The following is a 24,003-nucleotide window of genomic DNA, read 5'->3' on the forward strand; positions in this document are numbered from 1 at the left end:
TCGGAGCTACGGAAGTTATTTTCCTGGAGCACAATAAACTAGTCTGATGTGAATAATAGAGATACGTCTACGGGGCGGCAGGCAACACGTTAGACCTAACTCATTGTGTGCCTGCAATTTTTACAAAGTAGCTGAATTCATTGATCTAAAGTCAAAACATGTTTTTAGTTTTGGATGAAGGGGAGAGGGTTCAGAACACGTCGGGTTTTATTGCTGTTCCTGTCCTGTTAGGGAGATTTTTCCTTTCTATTTGTCCTCTGTACCATTATCACTGTGAGTGTAAAAGATAGTAAAGAAAATCCCAAAGTTTGGGTTGTCACCAGAACAGTAATAGAGGGGAATAATAGAGGGGGGCATTCATTTTTGTGACACCCAGGAATTCCTTCACTTCTGTTTTGGCTATGGGAGAGGAAGTAAAAGGAAATCTCCCCAATGGGACACAGAAGGCAAAAAAGTCGGAAAGGGGTTATAACCCACAATTACTGTATCCAAAATGAAAAAAAATAGTTACATTCTAGCCCCCACATGCAGAAATATTTTTTACTACAAAAGTGAAAAGATTTTCAAAGACAGAAATACTTTCAATTCTATTTTAAAGCAGTAGTAAACTGCAAAAAATAAATCTTCAAGCAAGTTAAAGTCATAATCATAATAAAGTCAATAATCATAGTACCCATCACATACTAGCACATTATGAAAGACATACCTTACAATGAAGCCTAAGCCCTCAAGCGGCACGCTGTCTCCTCTGACAGTGCTTCCATGTTCACCTGGCCTTCCTTCCATCTGATAGGCCGAACCACAATGTCATCACTCTGCCAATGCCATAACTACTGCGCATGCATGCAGTAGTTATGGCCGCAGCACATCTCTCTCAATGGACAGCAAGCCATCCATTGAGAGTGCAGTGCGCATGCACCAGTGACTTCACCGGTGTACCGCAACACTTCATATTCTGGATATGTGCCTTATTTGGTGAAATGCTGTAAGGAAGTACCTTTTTATCATTTATTTTCCCTGCGACTTCTGTTCGGGGCCGCCTAGGCGACTATGTCATCAGACTGACCCGTTGACTCCTGGGAAATCGACGTCATTGACCTGAGAAGTCGCAAGATTTCATGATTGGAACAAAGCGTGCCCGCAGTGTCATTACTGCGCAGGCGCGAGATTGCTAGGTCAATGCTGGGTAGACAGCTGCACAAAATCCAGGAAATGAAGCCAGGCTGGCTTCAGGTGCCCACATCCTCCATGGCCGCAACCGGAATAGACAGAGAAAAGAGAAATCCTTATATAGTAAGTCATTATAATGTGTACATGGCAGGTCTATCCATTGCCGTTATGGTGAATTACAACAATTGTGATTAGGATCATTTTGGCTAGGAGACTGGAACTCCACTTTAAGTAAATATCTCCTAAACAATGCATGTTTAGGAGATATTTACTGTACTTACAGGTAAGCCTTATGAAAAGATTACATTTAGGTATAAATCAGCAAAAACACCATTACTACCACTTTAACATATATAGCTTGTCATTTTTTTTTCAATATTTAAAACTACAGCACAGCCTATCTCAGACTACACAAACATGGCCGCCATAGGTCGCCTTGCGCTCCAGCACACTTTATATAGAATATAATTTCCCTAGTGTCAGAAAGAGAAAACACAGGAGTCCTCTGATTGGTTCGTGTGTTCTCGCGAGATTTTGTGGCCGGCATTGAAATTCAACACAAACGTGAAGCGCTCGTTGTAGTGAGCGAGTTTCTGGTGGTTGTAGCGGAGATCAGCGCTGACCGGCGGCGGGTGACGTCACCATGGTAAGAGCGAGAAGCCGTAGGTGACCGGCCTGGGGAAGTTACACGGAAGCTGTGCCTGTAGAGGTGGCTGGATATCTAATGAATGGAAATGCTGGGACTTGTAGTACCCACGAGTCAGCTATTTGTTCAGTCTATTAGTTTACTATGGGGCGTATTCCTAGAGTAGGGCTCTGTGTCTGTGTGGTTAGGGCTCTGTGTCGGTGTGGGTAGGGCTATGTGTCGGTGTGGGGTAGGGCTCTGTGTCGGTGTGGGTTAGGGCTATGTGTCGGTGTGGGTAGGGCTATGTGTGGGTTAGGGCTATGTGTCGGTGTGGGTTAGGGCTATGTGTCGGTGTGGGTAGGGCTATGTGTCGGTGTGGGTAGGGCTATGTGTCGGTGTGGGTAGGGCTATGTGTCGGTGTGGGTTAGGGCTCTGTGTCGGTGTGGGTTAGGGCTCTGTGTCGGTGTGGGTTAGGGCTCTGTGTCGGTGTGGGTTAGGGCTCTGTGTCGGTGTGGGTTAGGGCTCTGTGTCGGTGTGGGTTAGGGCTCTGTGTCGGTGTGGGTTAGGGCTCTGTGTCGGTGTGGGTTAGGGCTCTGTGTCGGTGTGGGTTAGGGCTCTGTGTCGGTGTGGGTTAGGGCTCTGTGTCGGTGTGGGTTAGGGCTCTGTGTCGGTGTGGGTTAGGGCTATGTGTCGGTGTGGGTTAGGGCTATGTGTCGGTGTGGGTAGGGCTATGTGTGGGTTAGGGCTATGTGTCGGTGTGGGTTAGGGCTATGTGTCGGTGTGGGTAGGGCTATGTGTCGGTGTGGGTAGGGCTATGTGTCGGTGTGGGTAGGGCTATGTGTCGGTGTGGGTAGGGCTATGTGTCGGTGTGGGTTAGGGCTCTGTGTCGGTGTGGGTTAGGGCTATGTGTCGGTGTGGGTAGGGCTATGTGTGGGTTAGGGCTATGTGTCGGTGTGGGTTAGGGCTATGTGTCGGTGTGGGTAGGGCTATGTGTCGGTGTGGGTAGGGCTATGTGTCGGTGTGGGTAGGGCTATGTGTCGGTGTGGGTAGGGCTATGTGTCGGTGTGGGTTAGGGCTCTGTGTCGGTGTGGGTTAGGGCTCTGTGTCTGTGTGGGTTAGGGCTCTGTGTCTGTGTGGGTTAGGGCTCTGTGTCTGTGTGGGTTAGGGCTCTGTGTCTGTGTGGGTTAGGGCTCTGTGTCTGTGTGGGTTAGGGCTCTGTGTCTGTGTGGGTTAGGGCTCTGTGTCTGTGTGGGTTAGGGCTCTGTGTCTGTGTGGGTTAGGGCTCTGTGTGGGTTAGGGCTATGTGGCGGAGTGGTCGCTGCTGCTGTCCCCGAGCTTCTCAGAAGGTGATCTTCTATCTCTATCCAGAACGTTTCCATTCCATTGTAGAATACAGGGATGATGGGATAGAACTCTTGTCAGGGTTGTGCTGTCTGCTTCCTGATTAACCACCTCAATACCGGGCACCTTCACCTCACCCCCTTCCTGCACAGGCCAGCTTTCAGCGCTCTCATACTTTGACAATAGCGCAGTCATGTAACACTGAACCCATATGACTTTTTTTTTTTTTCCTCCTACAAATGGCGCTTTCTTTTGGTGGTCTATTATGACCAGGGGGGGGGGGGGGGGTTTATTTTTTGCCAAATTAAACTTAAACTTTGAAAATTTTTGTTATAAAATTTTGCAAACAATTTTTTTTTCTCCGTTGATGTGCGCTGATGAGGTGGCACAGGTAGGTGGCCATGATTGACAGACTGATAGGTGACACTAATTAGGTGGCATTGGTAGGCACTGATGGGCACTGGTAGGTGGCCATGATAGACAGCACTGATGGGCGACACTAATTAGGTGGCACTGATGGGGCTGCACTAATATGCACTGGTAGGCAGCCACGATAGGCGACACTGAAGAGGCCGCACTGGTAGGCGGCCATAAAAGGCAGCACTGATCGGTGACACTGATGAGATTGAGCACTTTATTGAGAACAAGATAACATCGACATGTAGAGGTACAATTATATAAAGCCCTAGTTGTGGGCAAAAACACGTCTATTCACTGTACTTTTGGTGTATCACTTGACAAGTTGCATCCAAAAGTACAGTGAATCGATGTTTCACCCACAACTAGGGCTTCCTCAGGATCCGAATTTGTAGCAAGCTTGTCAGTAAATGTATAAACACGTTCTAATAAACAAAATCCCATTAATATACATATAGCTTTATACAATAGAACAGTGATAATATACAATTTTACATAGGTAAATACTTTGGCGTAGAAGGGAGCAATCTGGAAGCAGAGGGACCAGAAGGGGGGGAGGGGAGGACAGGTACTAAGAAGTGTTGGGGACCAAGGCTCAGAAATGACCATGGGGGGGGGGGGGGGGGGGGAAGAAGTGACAGTGAAGAATCAAACAATGTCAGAAAAAAAAAATGATTGCATGACAAAAATTGCTTACCCTGGATGAAAACAAATTAGATCTCTCCCATCAGGCTTTCCCTGTTTGATGTGGGTTTTCATTAGATGCACTCAATTTTCAGGGGATCGTGCCAGCTTTTTGGTCAATAGATGTTTACTCTCCACCCAATTCCCACAGTTGATTGTTCCGGTTCTGACATTGGAACGTTTTCAAGGTTTTTACTCAAACCGGTTTGCAGTTCCCAGAAGGAAGGCACGGTGTGTCCAGTTCTGGACCTCAAGGCGCTAAACTGTTTTATGCAGGTAAAGAAGTTCCAAATGGAATCCATTCGCTCAGTGGTGGCGTCCCTACATCGTGGATTTCCTCACCTCCATCGACATCCAGGACACCTACCTACACATCCCAATATGTGTTGGCCACCAGGGCTTCCTCTGCTTTGCCATGTGCGAGGAACATTATCAGTTTGTGGTGTTTACTCTTTGGTCTCGCCTCTGCGACTCGGATCTTCACAAAAGTATTGGCCCCTTTGCTAACATTGCTGCGTCAGTGGGGGATAGTGATACGGGGGTATCTGGACGATCTGCTTATGTGAGCAGGGTCTTTGACTTCTCTGTTGGACAACTTGAAGATTACTCTGCGAATGCTGAGGGAGTTTGGTTGAGTTCTGAATCTTCAGAAGTCTGCTCTGGTTCTGTCCACAAGCCTGGACTATCTGGGTCTGACTCTGGACTCTGCCTCAGCCAGAGTGTTTCTTCCTCTGGAAAAACTTCAGAAATTGCAGGAGACAATTCAGTTTCTGCTGTCCAGTAGACGGTCATCTCTTTAGGTCTTGCATGCTAGTACTGGGCCTGATGGTGTCTACCTTCGTGGCGGTTCAGTTTGCACAGTTCCACACAAGATTTCTGCAAAAAGTGATTCTGGTGAAATGGAACAAGAATCCTCAGTCTCTAGACAATCCGATCCTGTTGAGCTGGAGTATGGGGGGGGTCCCTGGTTTGGTGGCTTCATTCTCCGGCACTTCGTCAGGGCAGATTGTTTCTTCCCAATGTACTGGATGGTCGTCACCACGGATGCCAGCCTGTCCAGGTGGGGAGGCGTCCTCGGCACAGTGTGTGCTCAGTGGGTCTGGACTCTGGAAGAGTCCAGGCTACCGATCAATGCACTAGAACTCTGAGGCAATCAGACTCTGTCTGGATCATTGGACATGTCGTCTCCAGGGATGTCTGGTACAGATTCAATTGGACAATGTCACGGTCGTGGTCTATGTCATTCACCAAGGGGACATGAGAAGTGTTCTGGCAGCTCGGGAAGTAACCGGCATTTTAAGGTGGGCAGAACGATTCGTTCAAGCCCTCTCTGCTGTGCAAATTCCAGGGGAGGAAAATTGGCAGGCAGATTACCTCAGTTGACAGGAGTTGGACCAGGGGAAATGGTCACTTTATCCGGAGGTGTTTTATCAGTTGTCTCCATTGGGGTACTCCCGAGGTGAATCTGTTGGCCTCTCACCTGAACAGGAAAGTGCTGAGGTTTGTGGCACAGTCTCGGGATCCTCTAGCCCAGTGGTCCTCAACTCCGGTCCTTGGGCCCACTAACAGGCCAGATTTTAAGTATTACCTTGGGGAGATGCAGACTAGAATACTGCAATCACTGAGCAGCAAATGAGATCACCTGTGATGTAATTTTGTTATCTTGCAAACCTGGCCTGTTAGTGGGTCCCGAGGACCGGAGTTGAGGACCACTGCTCTAGCCGACTCGAGACACATTAGTGGCTTCTTGGAGTCGGTATCGTCTGATTTACGCTTTTCCTCCTCTCAAGCTTCTGCCGAGACTCCTTGGCAGGATCGAGGCAGAAGGGATTCCGGTCATCCTAGTTGCTCTGGACTGGCCTCGTCTGTCTTGGTACGCCAATCTGGTACCGCTGGTAGCTGATGCTCCGTGGACACTTACTCTCAGGGAAGATCGGTTTTCGCAGGGGCTAATCTTCCATCCTGCTTTACAGTCGCTGGCTTTGACGGCTTGGCTCTTGAAAGCCAGGTGCTGAAGGATAGAGGGTTATCGGACTCTGTGATTCCTACGCTGTTAAAAGTTAGAAAATCTACTTCTAGGAAGATTTACCATCATACTTGGAAGACGTACATTTCCTGGTGTGATTCCCTCAAGGTTCACCCTTGCTCCTTTTCGGTGACTCTGATCTTGGCTTACCTCCGAGGGGTTGAGCAGTGCCTGGCCTTGAGTACCATCAAGGGCCAGGTTTCGACTTTGGCAGTTTTCTTTCAACGTCGTTGGCCACACACTTCTTGGTGCATACCTTTTTTTTTTTTCTCCAGGGAGTGAGACACTTGGTTCCTCCCGTGCGGTCTCTATTGCTGCCTTGGGACCTCAATTTTGGTTTGCCAGTTCTCCAGAAGCCTCCCTTTTAAAAACATTTGAGATGTTCCCCTGCTTGCATTGTCCCAGAAGGTGGGCTTTTTGGTGGCTATTACTTCTGCACGCAGGGTGTCTGAACTAGCGGCGCTCTCTTGTCGTCCGCCTTACCTGATGGTTCACAGGGATAAGGTGGTTCTTCGTCCATGTCTGTCGTTCCTTCCAAAGGTCGTCTGATTTTCATTTGAATGAAGACCTCGTATTGCACTCTGTGTCCCAGGCCTAAGCATCCTAAGGACATTGCCTTGTATTCCCTGGATGTGGTTCAGGCAATAAGTGTATTCCTGGCAGCTACAGAGTCTTTTAGAAAGTCAAGACTCGCCATTTGTCCTCATGGATTGACCTCACAAAGGGTTGGCTGCTTCTGCTACGACCATTTCCAGATGGATCCGTCAGTGATGCAGGTTTGCAAGGCGGCTACCTGGTCGTCCCACCTAGTCAAGAACATGAGGAGCTGCGTCGATCAATGAATGAAAGAGAAAATGGGATTTTTGACGTACCGTAAAATCCATTTCTCTGATGTTCATTGATGGAAACCGCACCCATCCCTCTGTGGAGTTGGGTTTTTTCTCTTCTGACACTGCTCGTAACAAAACTGAGCACCTGTGGCAGTATGTGATATTGTTCACAGGATGGAACTCCGGTGCACCATACAAAAAATCTTTTAATAAATGGTGTAACGTTATCACACTATCGAGCCCACTCTTTATTTTCTTTTTATTTTTTTGTATGGTGCTCCGGAGTTCCATTCTGTGAACAATATCAGGAACAGTCCCATCCTTCTCTGGCCTCATCCTTGGGGGTTTGAAGTAAGGATTTTCTTTAGAGTGGTGCTGTGAGGAACCATACATAAAGGCTATGTATATACCAGAATCTGGTAAGAGGATATGCATGTCCCTTTTGTGGGAGCACCTGTGGCAGTATACCCCCTGGTACTACCCCATAAATGTAAAGTTCTTTTCTCCCTATTGTCCTACTCCTTTAGGGGGCAGTATAACCCCTGTAGTCAAGAATGAGGAGCTGTGTCAGCCAATCAGAGAAATGAATTTTACAGTAAGTCATAATCCCATTATTTGCAAAATGTTATAACTAAACTTTTTTTTTTTTTTTTTTTGTTTAGCAAAAAAATAAACCCAGTGGTGATTAAATACTACCAAAAGAGAGCTCTATCTGTGGGGAAAAAAATTATAAACCTTTCATATCAGTGTTGTATGACCATGCAATTGTCATTCAAAGTGCGACAGCGCTTAAAGTTAAAAATTGGCCAGGGCAGGAAGTGGGTGAAAATGCCCGGTATGGAAGTAGTTCATAACTGGGGGGGGGGGGTAGACGAACTTCCTGGTCACTTGACCACAAATTGACTAACTGTGGTCACATAATCGAGACAGACACCCAAAGATTTAAGCCTTCCCTACTGTGAGTATATATGTGTGTGTGTATATATATATATATATATATATATATATATATATATATATATATATATATATAATGAAAACTGTTTATTGAGAATTTTTTTTTTTTTTTTATCTGGGGGGCTATATCAGTGAGCTATCTGTGCTGAGTTCCTGGTGTTCTGCCGAAAACTCCAACTTGCCGAGATCTCCAACAACGTTATTTCCGGGGACTGTACACCAGGAATAATTGGAGATTTCGACCACTTGGGGTTTTCACACAACAATGGCAGTCTTTACAGTCTGGTAGATGCTATAATTAGTGCAGTTTGTTAGGCAGCCATGTTTTTGGTTACTAGCGGGCAGACTAACAAGCTACACTAATTATATCATCTACTGGAGTGTATAGGATGCCTGTGTTGTGTGAAAACACCAAGTGGTCGAAATCTCCAATTATTCCTGGTGTACAGTCACCGGAAATGTCATTGGAATTTTCGGCAGAACACCGGATCTGCACACTTGCTGTGTCCAATATGAGAGGTTCCCACCATCCTTACTAGATTCGGTTTTATGTTCTAGAGAATGTAACCGGAATAGCTGGGAAGACACAAAGGTGGGCAGGAGCAGAGCTGGCAATTATGGCACTGACAGAGACCTACAGGAAGCCAGGGACTGATTTGGCCAGTCCTGATCCACATAGAAGTAATATCTTTTAGGTGATCCTTTTAAAAGGGTTTGTCACATAAGTTAATAAGGCAATTGAGGAAAAATGACCCCATAGTGAATGAAACTGTGTGTTAAGCTATGCAAATACATTCTGAAATATTTGACGTAAATTTGTCTGCATTGTTGTTTCTGTGTTTCTACAGTTGTTTTACTCTTTCTTCAAGTCCCTTGTGGGCAAGGATGTTGTAGTGGAGCTGAAGAATGACTTGAGGTGAGTATTTTAATTGATGGCTTTGATGTATTCTTCATCCTCCCATTTTCCTTTTTATCCATTTAAAATTCATGGTGAGACAAAGGATATCATCTAATAGTGAACTTGTGCATTGCCCATGCAGGGGGGAAAAAAAAAAAAGTTTGCCATAACCTGTTTACTTTAAGTGATATTAATCTGCTGCCACCCACGTAACATGTGCAGCCCAAATAAAAAGGTCCTCACTAATGCTCATGAGCCAGCGGGATTGGCTCCCTATCATCTGACTACTGTGACAGACAATCCAATCACAGTGGTCATGTGATGCCCCCCCCCCCCCCCACCTCAGGCATTCAGACCCAAATTAAAGGGATGCCAGGGCAGAAAGGGGTTAAGGTCCCTTTCTGTTTGTGTTGTTTTTTTTTTTTTTTCTGATGTGCATACTGCTTCTTTGATCTTGATTAGCTTGTTCCGATCATACTAACTGCTGTTTTGGGGTTGCTTACATTAGACAAGTGCAAATAGGCATGAGCTAATGTCTACCAGTAGTAGAGGGTAGTGATTTGACACTCCTGTGATAATGATGCAAAGCTTCACATTTGAAAAGGATACAAAAGCTCCACCTGCTGGCTAGATTGATGAGCTAATATTGTTAAAGTGGTTGTTACCACATAAATGATATTCACTGCCAGCCCCTTAATTGTAATGAGGTATAACGCACAGGGTAATTATAATGAGGTATATCACACGGGGTAAATCGTTTTTCAAAACAAAGCTTGCAAATACTGTTTTTAGTGATCTTCAGGCCGGTCATGTGACTTCTGGCCAGTCTCTTACTCCGATCCAGGGCTACTGCGGGAGGAGCCAAGATCTCCCCCTGACGTCAGCCGGGGAGGTCACGTGGCTGCTCAGCCCCTCCTGCAGTAGCCCTGGATCAGAGTAGGAGATCGACCAGGAGTCACATTACCGGCCTGAAGATCACTGGAAAACGGTATTTACAAGCTTCGTTTGTAGAAAAACGTTTAACCTGTGTTATGCCTCATTATAATAGAGGGGCTGGCAGTGACAATTGCTAATCTTTTATTTCTGCTAATAGTGGCGGGGGGGGGGGGGGCAGAGACATAGACACTGAGCTGACAGGCAGGGAGGGGGTGAGGGGGACAAAGGAGAGCTGTGGATGACTGAGGCACACAGACTGACCACGGTCATCAGGGATGATTGGCCATGATTAACATGGTCCGCTCAGAGGGGACACAGGAAGTGGCAGGATCAGCCACGTTTTTTTACAGTTAAGAGTGGGTAGATTACACAGCACAAGCACTGTGCTGTTTAAAGTGTGAGGGTGAATAGTTGGAAAACGGCGCTACCTAACGCATGTGCAAAGATGCGGGTGAAGAGGAAAAAAGTGCTTAGTGCGTACAAAGTGTCACATATAGATAATTGGGTACGTGGGTCAATATATATAAAATTCAAGCCAAAACAATAGATATATAAATAGACAAGTAGTAAATATGAGGTATGGTAAAAACGTATGATAAAAAATGTATATTGAATTAATAATATAGTGATTTCCAATAGGTGCTGCTGAATAAATAATAATTAATAAAATTGCTAAATAGGTGAATGATGTGGAATAAATAATGCTGAATAAATAATGCTGGGTAAAATGACGCTGAATGTATTGGTTATAAATCAATCATGAATCATAGGAGCAGTGAGGATACGAATTGTATACCTTTTGGGATGTAGTTCTCCAATTCAAACACTAGGTGTCACACTTACCCTAAGACCACAGATGTTAAGTATATGAGCCAAAAGACAGGATGTAGGTAAGATCCTCAAACCTGTCTGCTGACGGTCCCTTCGGACCAAAAAGATCCCATCTGGGTACAAAAGGGAAAAAAAGAGAGAAGAGCTACTCAGTGTGATAAGTGAAGATCGGGTATACAATGTGATAGTAGCGACTCACGCTTGGGTAGTAGATGCAGCAGATCCCTTCAGATATTGGCAGTCTGCGCCGAGGAAGCTTCTGCGTTCCAAGCCTGGGCGAGCTGCGGACCGGAAGTGACGTGGGTTTCCGCCCTACGTACGTTTCGTCATAGGACGTCTACGGGAGCGCTGGTGTTTAAAACTGTGCTGTTTAATCTGCTATAAGGGAACGGGATCTCCTTTTTTTTTTTATTTTTTTTTTTTTTTTTTTACGGTTACAAGCACTTTTTAAATATTTCATATTTGCCTGCTCTCTTCTGCTTTGGAACTAATTAAACCTTTCTTTTATTCCAGTATTTGCGGTACACTGCACTCAGTTGATCAGGTAAGACTGAAACTATTTTCGGTCTGGCTGTATTTGAACTATTATATATGATTGTCCTTTTTTAATATAACTCTTTATTTTCCCAGGAAGTCCAAGATGATATTTTGGTTGTTTTTGGGTTAGGATATGTATCTTGGTTATAGGTGTGAAGTCTTTCTTTTACAAGTGAATGTTTGAAGTATAACTGAAAGCAAAACGTTTTGTTTTAGAGTGGAGAGGAACTAGCACACCGGACAGGTTTTTATTGTTTTGTGTCCCACTCGGAGATTCGCCCTCTTTGTCCTAGTGACCATTATGAAAGAAAGTAAAAGAAAATCCAAAGTTTTGAACGGTATTCTTTTAACCCTCTTATTCTTTTAACCCTCTTATGTTGGCTTTCTGTTACTATCCATGATGTTAACGGGTCGGTTTTGACCCGTGTCTTAAATCGGCCATAAAATACCCTCTGAATAATTATTTATCATCCAATTTGTTTCTTACCTCTTGGTTACCTTGTTAGGCTTCTTTATCCTTGAAAAGATTGGTTTTAATATTTTTGGTGTGACCCCTTAGACCTTTCTTATGATAGCATACCTCTCATTTTCTATTTATTTATTTAGAGAAGCAGGCAAAGAGATAGGCCCCTCCCTAACTACTGCTCACAGGGTTGAGAGGTGATTGGCTGTCAGTGTTACTAAGCATAGAGAGTGTTTGATTTCAGTTTTGGCACTTATTAGTGTCCTATAATCCTATATTATAACTGGGTCAGAATTGACCCTAACACCATGAACGTCTTAATTTTCACCACAGTATTTTATAATTTAGTGAAAAGGATTATTTTTCTATCACATTGTTTAAATAGAGGTTCCTGACAAAGTAAAAAAATCTTGATGCAATAAACAAATTTATGTGATACTTGTAGACATTCAAAACCTGAAAACGGGTCAGTTCTGACCCTAACATAAGAGGAGGGTTAAGAGGATGCTAGTTCTTGTGACCTTGGATTTTACTCACTTTGGAGGGATTTCCTCCTGCTTTCTGTTGTGACTATGGACAGGGAGTGAAGGGGTATACCCACAGTGGGCTATGGATGGCAAAACCTGTTGGGTCATAATCATCCCTGAGGCCTGTAGTTCATGAATGGGCTGCTACGTCCCTATAAACATACATAGGCTGCCTGCACACGCCACCTGACGGCTCAAAGCCACATAAACACACAGAGCATTCATGGGCTACGGGCCTGTGCTTCCTTGTGAATGACTCCTTGCTCTATGCAAAATAAGGAAAAAGCGTTGTGCCTTTATAGTTTTAATACATGATGCAGGATTCCCAAAGCTCTCAGATTTAGCTAAATGGATCGCAACAAACAGTGCTTCTTTTGTGGATTGCCCTTATTGAATAAAAATTTCAAAATGGAGACTGCTTATATGAGATAGGTTACCTTCTTTTACTCATTCAATTCTGTGTGTGCATTTCAGCTTAAAGCAAATCTTCACCCTTTAAAAACAACATCCTTTGCCTTCACCTCTCCTTCCTCTACATGAATAGAGGGGTGGGTAGGGGTGTTTTCTTTAAAAAAACAAATTGTCTCGCCCTGCCGGTTTGCACATCACTTGGTAAGCAGGGGTTTTTAAAAACAAAAAATACCTGTAACCAACAGACGTTAGCGTATGAAAACCCGATAGAGCTCCACCTGCTGGATAGATTAAAAACAATTTGATTTTAGGAATTGTTCCATTTTTACCCAATAAGAAATTAAGCTAGACTACCGATTTTTCCTTATGAAAGCTATCTACATGCTTGTCTCAAACTTAAGTAGTTCCTGGGGCTGTAGCCTGGAGCATGTATGTAGCAAGTTAGAGCTCAGACACCAGTACCGTATAGGTGTCTTTCATAAGGCTTCCACAGTTCAAATAATTATTTATAATAGAAAAATGTATCAGACTCGTGCAGCTAAAGTTCACCAAACACATTTTAATTCACAGCAACTTGTTATAAAATGTTTAAAATGCTAGCTGCATAGGAGTCGGATACATTTTTCTTTTATAAATATTTGAACTTCCATGGAAGCCCTATAGTAGTAGATGCTGTATCTATACAGTAGTGATGTCTTGAAGTTTTGTACTTTGGGCTTCGGATTTGTTAACACTTTTGGTTATTTCTGCAAGGTGTAGGGCTTGGAGGTTTGTTCACAAATCTAGTTGCCAGAGTTAGAACTTCCAGTTCTGCCCCCCTCTTCTTTCTCTCCCTTTTTTTGGCAGTTTGCTCAAAGTACTGAAGGCAGAACTTCTGTATGACTGCCCTCCAATAGCAGACTCTAATTTCTCAGATTTTTCCTGTTTTAATATGTAATCCATGCTAATGCAATATAATACTTTTGCATGTGTTTTTCTAGTACCTAAACATCAAACTGACAGATATCAGTGTGACAGACCCGGAGAAATATCCTCATATGGTGAGTCCCAGTTTTCCTAACTTCCCATGCACAGCAGTCTTCCCATCTTTAGGGGGTGTATTAATTAAAGGGGTTGTAAACTGCGGTTGCTTAAAAAAAAAAAAAAAAAAAAAATCTAAAAAAAAACGCCTGTAAGGCACTTGTATAATGTGCTAGTATGCATCACATACTATTGAATACTGAAGTTAGAACAAAGCCCTCTCACAGTGTGCTGTCACTGCTGGGAGGGCTGACTTCCCCCCCGGGCCTGGAGCCATGATGACGCACATGCGTGGGAGTCCTCGGTCCTGGTACGAAGCTCTGAAGTTCCTCCTGCAAGGTATGCCGGATCTTCAGAGCGTGTGTGTTGGTGATGCCACTGGCTGCATGCAGAGAGAATATTTCCTAAATTATGCAGATTTAGGAGATATTATTTTTACCTAAAAGTAAACCTTATTCTAGGCTTACCTGTAGGTAAAAATCACAAAGCGGGCTTTACAACCGCTTTAAGGCCGAGTCCATGCCAATACCATACCTGAAGCTTTTAGGCAGTGTGTTCCATGCAAAACTTTTTTTCTCTTGCGTCCTCCGACAGTCGCCGCCACTTCATAATCTTCACTAATGGGGTAATTGACCTTTGCTCCGCAGGAGTAGCTAGGCAACAAGATTTGTTAATATCAAAGCTTTTAGCATATCACACCCCTAGGGGGTGGTCCCCTCAGGGGTGTGATATGTTCAGGTGCACCCTGGTGGCTGACTCTGCTCCACCGACGACATTGGCTATGGTGGATCAAATTCATCAGGGTGTCATGTATTTGTGTGATGCGGACTTGGATTTAGTCCCTTTGGCTGCACGCCTCTCGAGTGTGGCGGTATTGAACCGTCGCCTGATATGGCTGAAATGTTGGTCGGTTGACCAATCATCTCGCAAGACTTTAGCTAATTTGCCCTACGCGGGATCTCGCCTTTTTGGCGAGTCTTTGGATACTCTGATAAAGGGATTTTCCGGGGGTAAGAGCACTCTCTTACCCCAAACTCGCAAGAATAAGTTTGTTCGCGTTAAGAAGAATACCTCGTTTAGGCCGTCTCAGGGGTCCTTTCGGTCGCAATATAAGGGCAAGCCCTTCAAGGGCCAAGGCTCCCAGAAGAAGCCGTGGACAGGTAAGAAGAAGTCCGGCCAGTCCGGATCCGCTGCCCATGCCAATTCGGCCTGAAGGGGCGCCCTCACCCGGTTCTGGGGTGGGGGGACGTTTGCTCGGTTTTCTTCAACCCTGGCTGGCCCGCATTCGGGACAGGTGGGTTCAGGAAATCGTTCGATCTGGCTACAAGATCGAGTTTCTCTCTCGGCCGGCGAGCAGATTTTTTCCCTCAAATCTTCAGCTGTCTCCGGAGCGCTTGCAGGATCTGCACCTGGCGGTGCGGGACTTGCGGGCCCAGGGAGTGGTGGTTCCGGTGCCTCATCGGGACCGATTTCGGGGGTTCTATTCCAATCTGTTCACTGTGCCCAGAAAGGAGGGCAAGGTACGTCCGATTTTGGACTTAAAAGCTCTGAGCCGCTTTGTGCGGGTTCGCAAGTTCCACATGGAATCCCTGCGATCGGTGGTGGCTGCCCTGGTTCCGGGGGAATTCATGGCCTCCATCGACTTGAAGGATGTGTACCTTCACATCCCCATTTTCGAGGGTCACCAGAGGTACCTTCGATTCGCCATTGCGGAGGATCATTACCAATTCGTGGCGTTGCCCTTTGGTCTCGCTTCGGCTCTGCAGGTTTTCACCAAGGTGCTTGCGCCGGTCCTGGCTTTACTGAGAGCCCAGGGCATCTCTGTCTTGGGGTATCTGGACGATATCTTGATTCGGTCTGTGACCAGTCAGGGCCTGGTGAACGACCTGTCCATCACGATGCAGACTCTGCAGGAGTTCGGTTGGACGATAAATTTTCCGAAGTCGACGCTGTGTCCGTCGGTTCGTCTTCCCTACCTGGGGATGATCCTGGACTCTGTTCAAGCAAAGGTCTTCCTGCCGGAAGACAAGCTCCGGACACTTCAGGACGAGGTCAGGTCCCTCAGGGACACTCAGTGCTCGTCCCTCCGGATGGGTATGAGGTGTCTGGGATTGATGGTCTCGGCTTTCGAGGCGATTCCCTTCGCCCAGTTTCACACACAGGATCTTCAGGTGGAGATCCTGGCCAAGTGGGACGGGCGTCCGCAATCTCTGGATCTGCGGATTTCGTTGAGCCGCCTCACCCGAAGGGGTCTTTTGTGGTGGCTCCAGTCCCCGGCGGTGTCGGGGGGCAAGTCCTTTCGTCCTTTGTCGTGGACGGTGGTCACCACGGATGCCAGCCTGTCGGGCTGGGGTGGTGTTCTGGGCGTTCTGTCCGCCCAGGGAACTTGGTCGGAGGAGGAATCCTCCCTTCCGATCAACATTCTGGAATTGCGAGCGATCAATCTCTGCCTTCTGCGTTGGACGGACAGGCTTCAGGGCCGTCCGGTTCGGGTGCAGACGGACAATGCCACAGCGGTGCCCTACATCAACCACCAAGGGGGCACCAGGAGTGCCCGAGCGGCTCGGGAAGTAGCCGACATTCTGTCTTGGGCTGAGACGCACGTCCCGGCGATATCTGCAGTTCACATTCCGGGGGTGGAAAACTGGCAGGCGGATTATCTGAGTCGCCAGACCCTGGACCAGGGGGAATGGTCCCTTCACCCGGATGTCTTTCAGATGTTGTGCGCGAAGTGGGGCTCCCCAGATGTGGACCTGTTCGCGTCTCGTCTAAACAACAAGGTGGAAAGGTTCGTGGCAAGGACGCGCGATCCTCTGACAGACGCCTCAGACGCGTTAGTGGCGCCCTGGCATCAGTATCGTCTGATGTATGCCTTTCCACCGATTCAGCTGCTGTCCAGGCTTCTTCGCAGGTTAGCCTCGGAACCGCACATGGTGATTCTGGTGGCGCCGGACTGGCCTCGCTGGTCTTGGTACGCAGACCTCGTAAATCTGGCGGTCGACACTCCGTGGCGTCTGCCTCTTCGAGAAGATCTTCTGTCTCAAGGACCAATATTCCATCCTGCTTTACAGTCGCTGGCTTTAACGGCTTGGCTGTTGAAAGCCAGGTCCTGAAGGATAGGGGTCTCTCCCCTGCGGTCATTCCCACTTTGATCAAGGCTAGAAAAGCCTCTTCGGGAAAAATTTACTACCGTACTTGGAAAGCATACTTTGCCTGGTGTGAGTCCAGGGGGTATTCCCCTCGCTCATACTCGGTATCGAGCGTGTTGGCTTTCCTTCAAACGGGCGTGGACCAGCGTTTGGCGTTGGCCACGATTAAGGGTCGGATTTCTGCACTGGCCGTTCTCTTTCAACGCCCTGTGGCGTCTAATTCTTTGGTTAGCACCTTTGTTCAAGGGGTGCGACACTTGGCCCCTCCTCGGAGGGACCCTTTACCTCCATGGGACTTGAACCTTGTTCTGTCCGTGTTGCAGCATGCTCCCTTTGAAAAGATAAGGGAGATCTTGTTCTCTATTGTCCAAGAAGGTTGCCTTTTTGGTGGCGATCACTTCGGCTCGCAGGGTGTCGGAGCTGGCGGCCCTGTCCTGCAGCTCTCCCTACTTGGTGATTCACTTGGATAAGGTGGTCTTGCGACCTAACCCTTCTTTTCTTCCGAAGAGGATCTCGGAATTTCACCTCAATGAGGACATTGTCTTGCCTTCGCTTTGCGCGAAGCCTAAGCATCCGAAGGAGGTGGCTTTGCATTCCTTGGATGTTGTTCGGGCGATCAGGGTTTACCTGTCATCGACGAAATCCTTTCGCAAGTCGGATTCTCTATTTGTCCTTCCAGAGGGTCCTCGGAAGGGCATGGCGGCGTCGGCTGCGACCATCGCCAAATGGATCAGACAGACGATTGTGCAAGCCTATGCTTTGAAGGGAAAGGTTCACACCTTCTCAAAATTTTACAAGGTGGATGTTCAGGCATCGGCAGATGCTTCCTTTGGCCGTAAAGTTCTTAGTGCGGCAGTGCCTTAGGGTCCCTTGTTTGGGTCCTTGGCTGTTGGGGTGTTTTTCCCCCTTAGGTTACTTGTTCTTCCTGGGATGTTGCTCCTGTTGAGCACGTTTTTCCTGTTGCCCAGTTGGGTCTCTTACTTTGGTAAGGTTCCTTTCTCTGATGTGGGTACTGCGTTGCTTTAGGCGCGGCTGTGTTTTTTCCCACCCCTCATGTCTACACTGCTCTGGGACGTCCCAATTACTGAAGATTATGAAGTGGCGGCGACTGTCGGAGGACATAAGAGAAAACGTAATTTTTGTAAAATCTTACCGTAAAATTCCTTTCTCTGAGTCCTCCAACAGTCGCCGCCCCCGCCCCTCTTTTGGGGTTTGTTTATGTACTCTACTGCTATGCTACTGAAACTGAGTTGAGAATGCAGGAAGCAGAGAGGTATTGACTGAGGGGACCACCCCCTAGGGGTGTGATATGCTGAAAGCTTTGATAGTAACAAATCTTGTTGCCTAGCTACTCCTGCGGAGCAAAGGTCAATTACCCCCATTAGTGAAGATTATGAAGTGGCGGCGACTGTCGGAGGACTCAGAGAAAGGAATTTTACGGTAAGATTTTACAAAAATTCCATATATAGAGAGGGCGCCAAGCCTAAGTTGCCAATAAACCCAGCAAGCATACACCACATCCCTGTGTTGAACATTGAAAGAAGGAGTGAAGGTATATCACAACCCACGGACTCTAGATGAGCCCCAAAGAGACCATCTACTGGGGGTGGTAAACCAAGGGGTGGGATTTTGAAGGTGGAGCTTGCTTGGGTGTATGATAGATAAATAATAATGAAACAAGAAATAGTAAAATATGAAAGTTTATTACAATATCTTCGTAAAAACAAATCACAGTAAGTGATAGTAATTCAGTGCATAAAGATACATGATATACAAGGAACCAAAGTTGTGTGAGTGGGGCCACTTATGTCCGACATGTTTCGCCAGCAGGCTTCCTCTGGGACATTACAAGCTGGTGACCTCAACACAGGTTCTAAATATAAACAGTATAAAGTGAGTTAAACATAATAATTACAACATTATATAGCTATTAATGTGTTTGGATTGAGGCTCACCAAAGATCGTATCTAGAACATTGCACATGCATCCATATACCAGGGATCTCCGCCGTGTATCCAAAAGTGGGTTATACACCCTGGACAGAAAGTCCAGCCAGGTCTGACCTCACTATAGTGACAGGGACCGGACCGGGCTATGTCGAATCACAGCATATCTGGAAAGATCAATAATTGTAGAGAGAGGCTCATCACTGATAATCCCAAACTAACAAATAATTGGGAAAGAGGGCTAAAAGTGTCACAGAATGGATCCCCGACAGCAAGACCTGAGAAGTGATGGAGGAAATGAAAATAGTGGTGACCAAAGATCAAAAAGAGTGAGAAACACCATGACCAAGATATGCAGAAGTTGCAGTATGTACCTGGGAAGAGAAGCAGAGTGAATGCCAATATACTGTATATAGGAGCAATTCATGCCCGAAGCCGCATATAGTGCAAATAAATATCACATAACGATGTGTAACATGATGCCTTGAAAGGATCAGTGCAGAGAGCAGTTAAGGGATATCCTTGAACGTGAGTATATAAAAGAACGCTCAGAAAGTGAGCATATAGGATATAATGCCAAGAGAACCCAGACTATATTTAGGAATAACAAGTGGGGAATAAGGGATGTAAAGTAGCGTGTCAAACAAAAGAAAAGAGCAAGGAGTCCCGCAGAGAGCCGTGCGGTCAAGAGATCCGGATGACAAGAGGCTTACCTTATATGCTGTAATCGAGTGGTAACAAAAGCAGCGCCACTGTAGTCGTGGCCTGTTGGTACCACGCTGTGTTCGGCATTTTATGCGCGGTCCCACCGGAAGTGATGAGGTACCTCCAACTAATCCCTTCCGGTGCGGGCGCCATCTTGCGGTCCTAACCGCGCCTGCGCCAAAGAAAGAGGCGGTACCAGGCGGGTCGGATCGCTAAACATCCGCCATGAAGGAGGGGCGGACTTGGGGAATAACGTGGGAGGAGAAAGGAGGAAAAACATCTCAACTCACCACCCCCGGCTTGGCCCCCCGAATCCCTATCAGAAAAAGGAGTGAGGAAAGTACTAGCCCATTGGATTTAACCGCAGACAGATCCAACTTGAAATATATGGATGTGCATCTGAGAAAAATACACAAAAAGTGTTATAAATCATAAATTCAGTTATCCAACATAAAAAGATTCTGTGTCTTATTAAATTTCGTAACAGCCAAGTGTCAAGAAATGAAAAAGACAAATAGGGAATTAACACCATGAATAGGAAGGCATACAAATCATACCCTATCCTAAACCAGGACACAAATCAAGATGATATGCCACTGTGTTATCATCTCAGTGTATATAGATATATACTGTACTATGTCATAAATCCCCGGCTATAAGATCATGGATAGAGATGTGAAAGACCCATAAGCAAATCTAAGAGGGGGAGCCACGAGGTTGGGCATAAGGGGAGGGAATAGTCACCAATAGATATATAATTATGGGCTATTCCAAAAATGGTTTAAACGATAGAGCTGTGTTTAGCCCTGGTGGTCTAGTGGCCTGTAGCCTATATATCCACTTGACTTCTGCTTTGAGAATGGCATTGTCGTAGTTACCACCTCACGGATTTTTATTGATTGCCTCCAGTACAATAAATTTAATGGTGTGGGAATCAAAATTATGTTGTAAGCCCACATGCTTACAAATGGGTGTGAACATAAGCCCAGTGTCCATATAATAAAGATGGTCCTGGATTCGTCTGGCAAACGGTCTAATAGTTTTACCAACGTAGAACGCCCCACAGAGGCATGTGGCCAGATACACCACACCATCTGTGAGGCAGGTGGCCCTAAACCGAGGTTTCAGAGTCCCTCCCCGAGGTAGGGGAAAAGTGTAACCCTCTCTGACCCAGTGGCATTCAGAACACTGTCCACATCTGTATGTGCCAAGACCCCCCACTGCTCCATTGGCTTCCTCCTCCTCAATAGATCTATGGTGGCTATGCACAAGTCTGTCTTTTAATGAGGCAGACTTGCGATATACCACCTCTTGGTATGGTTTGATGTATTTAGAGACCGTGGTATCATCTGCTAGGAAGTGCCAATTATTGGCCAAGATCTTGCGTATTATTTGGTGATGAGAGTTATATTTGGTGATGAGTTTGGTAGTATTCATAGGAGTTATTTGACGGGAGCCAAAAATTAATTTATCACGTGGTTGAAGATTAGCCCTTTTGTAGGCTTTTTTAAGAAGTTTCCTGCTATAGCCACGGGCCAAAAGCCTTTGTTGTAGGGCCTTGGCTTCTCGTTTATAGTCAGATTCTAGCGCGCAGTTCCGTCTTATTCTCAAGTATTGTGAATACGGGATACTGCGCACTAGGGATCGTGGATGGCTGCTTGTATAGTGTAGTATTGTATTCCCCGCTGTGTCCTTGCGGTACAGTGAGGTGTGTGTATATATACTCCCATCAGGTTTTAGATACACCATAGTATCAAGAAAGGCTATTTTCTGGGTGTCGTATTGAACTGTGAATTTTAAATTATAATAATTATTTGATATAAACTCAATAAATTCCAGAAGTGTAGATAACGGGCCTGTCCATACAATGATGACGTCGTCGCTATACCTGCGCCACAAGGCCAGGTGGCGCAGGTATATCGCAGCGGCATCAATGGCAAATAACTCCCTTTCCCACCCCCCCAGGTACAGGTTGGCATACGATGGGGCACGAAGTCCCCATCGCTACCCCCTGTACCTGGAGGTAGGTGGTTTCGCCAAACACAAAGATGTTTGACCTTAAAATGTGATTGAGTAATTGAAGGGTAAAATCTGCTATGGCCCACATGCGATGGGTCTGCTCCTTCAAAAAGGTAGTAATCACCTCAATTCCCCTAGCATGCATGATATACCTTCACTCCTTTCAATTTACAAAAATTCTGTTTTTTTTTTTTTTTTTTTTTCTTAGAGCTAGTTCACACAATGGACAGCTGCTGCACACCTAACTGCTGGGAGCTTGTCCATTCCAGGTGCAGTGAGCCGGCAGTAGGGGATGATATAATGGACCTTTCAACACATTACACAGTTCCTTTTTTGTTTTGACTCCGCCTTATTTGAAGTGTACAGAGCGCTGCTGTACAGTGATATCCGATCATGTCCTGTGTACTGCACAAAACTTCAGCAAAGCTTTTTATGGGCTTTGGCAATGTCTGGCATTCTTCCATTGTGGAAACTACGGATCACCACAATGTGTAAAAATGCCCCTAAAGGGAATATTTTCTTTAGTATTACTAAACCCAGGGCCCTGCATTCACTATATCCAGTCTCCCACAGTACACAGAACATGGAAATGCAATAGTTTTAGTAAACCTAAACTGCTATAAATACCTTTTCTCATCAGCAGTATATAGCAGTCCTGTGACTTCTATCAGTTCCTTGTAAAGCTTGTAGGAGGAGTTTTCATACTGCACTGAGCTGTCCTATCAGGATCCAGGACCCATGCCCCTCTGTCTGGACAGTGCTGAAGGGCCCTGTGCTGATCACATGCACTCTCCCAAAAAAAAAAAAAAAACTCTATATAACATTGCACCCCAAACTGAGCATGTACAGCCCGACTCCAAAGGCTCTGTCTTATCCGGACATGTTCTGGAGTCAGTGGAAGAAGAGAAGGGTCTGTGCATATAAGAACAAGCATGCTTTACTGCATATACAGACTGATTTTTCTGTTGTGGGTTTAGTAACACTTTAACAATCCCTAGGCAATCATTTTTGCCCCAGTGTTTTTACTTACTGATTTGGTAACCTATATACTGTGTGTGTGTGTGTGTGTGTGTGTGTGTGTATATATATATATATATATATATATATATATATATATATATATATATATATATATATATATATATATATATATATATATATATATATATATATATATATATATATATATATATATATATATATATATTATATATTACAAAAAAACATAACACACGCTGAGCATATCATGAATCGATAAGAAAACACAGTTACATTAGTACAGAACCATACATATACCAACTACACAAAATTTCAGCAGTAAGAGAATTGTTGGCCAAAGGCAGAAAGATCTTTTATGATGGTAGAAATCCTTTTTAACGGATATGCGTACAGAGAAGAATTGGATGCCGTAGTTGCTAACATGGCCTTTTCAAAATGCTAGTGTACCTGGCTGTCATGACCCAGGAGTCTGGATTTATTTCGGACTTTCCTGGTTAGTGCCTCTGTAGTGGAACCAGACAGATGGGCAGTAAGCATTAAAAAATAAAGTATTTCCTATTGCATTTCCTTTCTGGTGAACTGTTTAAATAGGAGTTCTATCAAAGTCCATGTCCCTATTTGTGTTGCTGCAGCTGTGTGCTTGGTCTTTGGAATCTCCACCACAAATCCACTTCAACATCCTGAATCCAAATTATTTAATTTTCTTTTGTCTTCACCTCTTCTTTTTGTGTCCTTGGCCCTTCCTTATACTTTTTGCTTTCTTGAACAGCTGTCTGTGAAGAACTGCTTTATCCGAGGATCTGTGGTGCGCTATGTCCAGCTTCCGGCTGATGAGGTGGACACTCAGTTACTTCAGGACGCAGCAAGGAAGGAGGCTGTGCAGCAAAAACAGTGACCTACTGGGGCAGAATTTTATCAGACCATACAGGGACTGCCTACTACTGTTGCCTTCGTGTTAAGGCTGATTAATCCCTTATTTTTTAGATAGATCACATTTAAGTATTTGGGCGTTTGGAAAATGTTTAAAAAATGTCTCCATTTCTTTGCAGGCTAATGTGATAACCTGCTATTTGCCTAAAAGATCCTGATCAAACCAATATTGACTTTTTTTTTTTTTGTTTTTAATTTCTGCTTCATTGGTGCTCTTCTTCCATTGTGGCTGTTGCAACACTGACACCAGCAGATGAAACCTGGGTAGTGCACTCAAGCCAGGCTTTCGTTTCTTCGTACACCTGATTTGGTTATTGTGCTAGACGTATGCAAAGGCTTTTCAAAATTCTTCAGTTTTGTTCTGTAGGTTGGTACAGCAGTTTTTTAGTTCTATGTTGATGGACTTTAGTTGGAACCCTGAATCTCTGGAGTCATAGAGGTTTATCTACTAAAGGCAAATATGCTGATTTTGCATGAGAATTTTTCCTTTTTTCTTTTCACACAATTTGTTGTTCTTTATAAATGTCTTTTCACCACAAAAAGCGAAGAGAAACATCCCTTGCAACATGAATGACCTCAAGG

The 24,003-nt window shown here is 45.3% G+C and overlaps 1 protein-coding gene across 1 annotated transcript; it reads left to right on the top strand.

Annotated features, from left to right (window-relative positions):
* The first annotated feature begins 1,696 nt into the window (after window positions 1–1,696).
* On the top strand, window positions 1,697–23,495 carry LSM2 (LSM2 homolog, U6 small nuclear RNA and mRNA degradation associated). The gene is made up of 5 exons (XM_082262541.1): window positions 1,697–1,816; window positions 8,899–8,966; window positions 11,229–11,259; window positions 13,634–13,693; window positions 23,261–23,495. Exons 1-5 carry the CDS (start codon window positions 1,814–1,816, stop codon window positions 23,384–23,386), a joined length of 288 nt encoding a protein of 95 aa, XP_082118667.1. The 5' UTR covers window positions 1,697–1,813; the 3' UTR covers window positions 23,387–23,495.
* The last annotated feature ends 508 nt before the right edge of the window (window positions 23,496–24,003 follow it).

Source organism: Pelophylax lessonae (genome assembly GCF_965119305.1).
Source record: "Pelophylax lessonae genome assembly, chromosome: 7".
Lineage (NCBI taxonomy): Eukaryota > Metazoa > Chordata > Amphibia > Anura > Ranidae > Pelophylax > Pelophylax lessonae.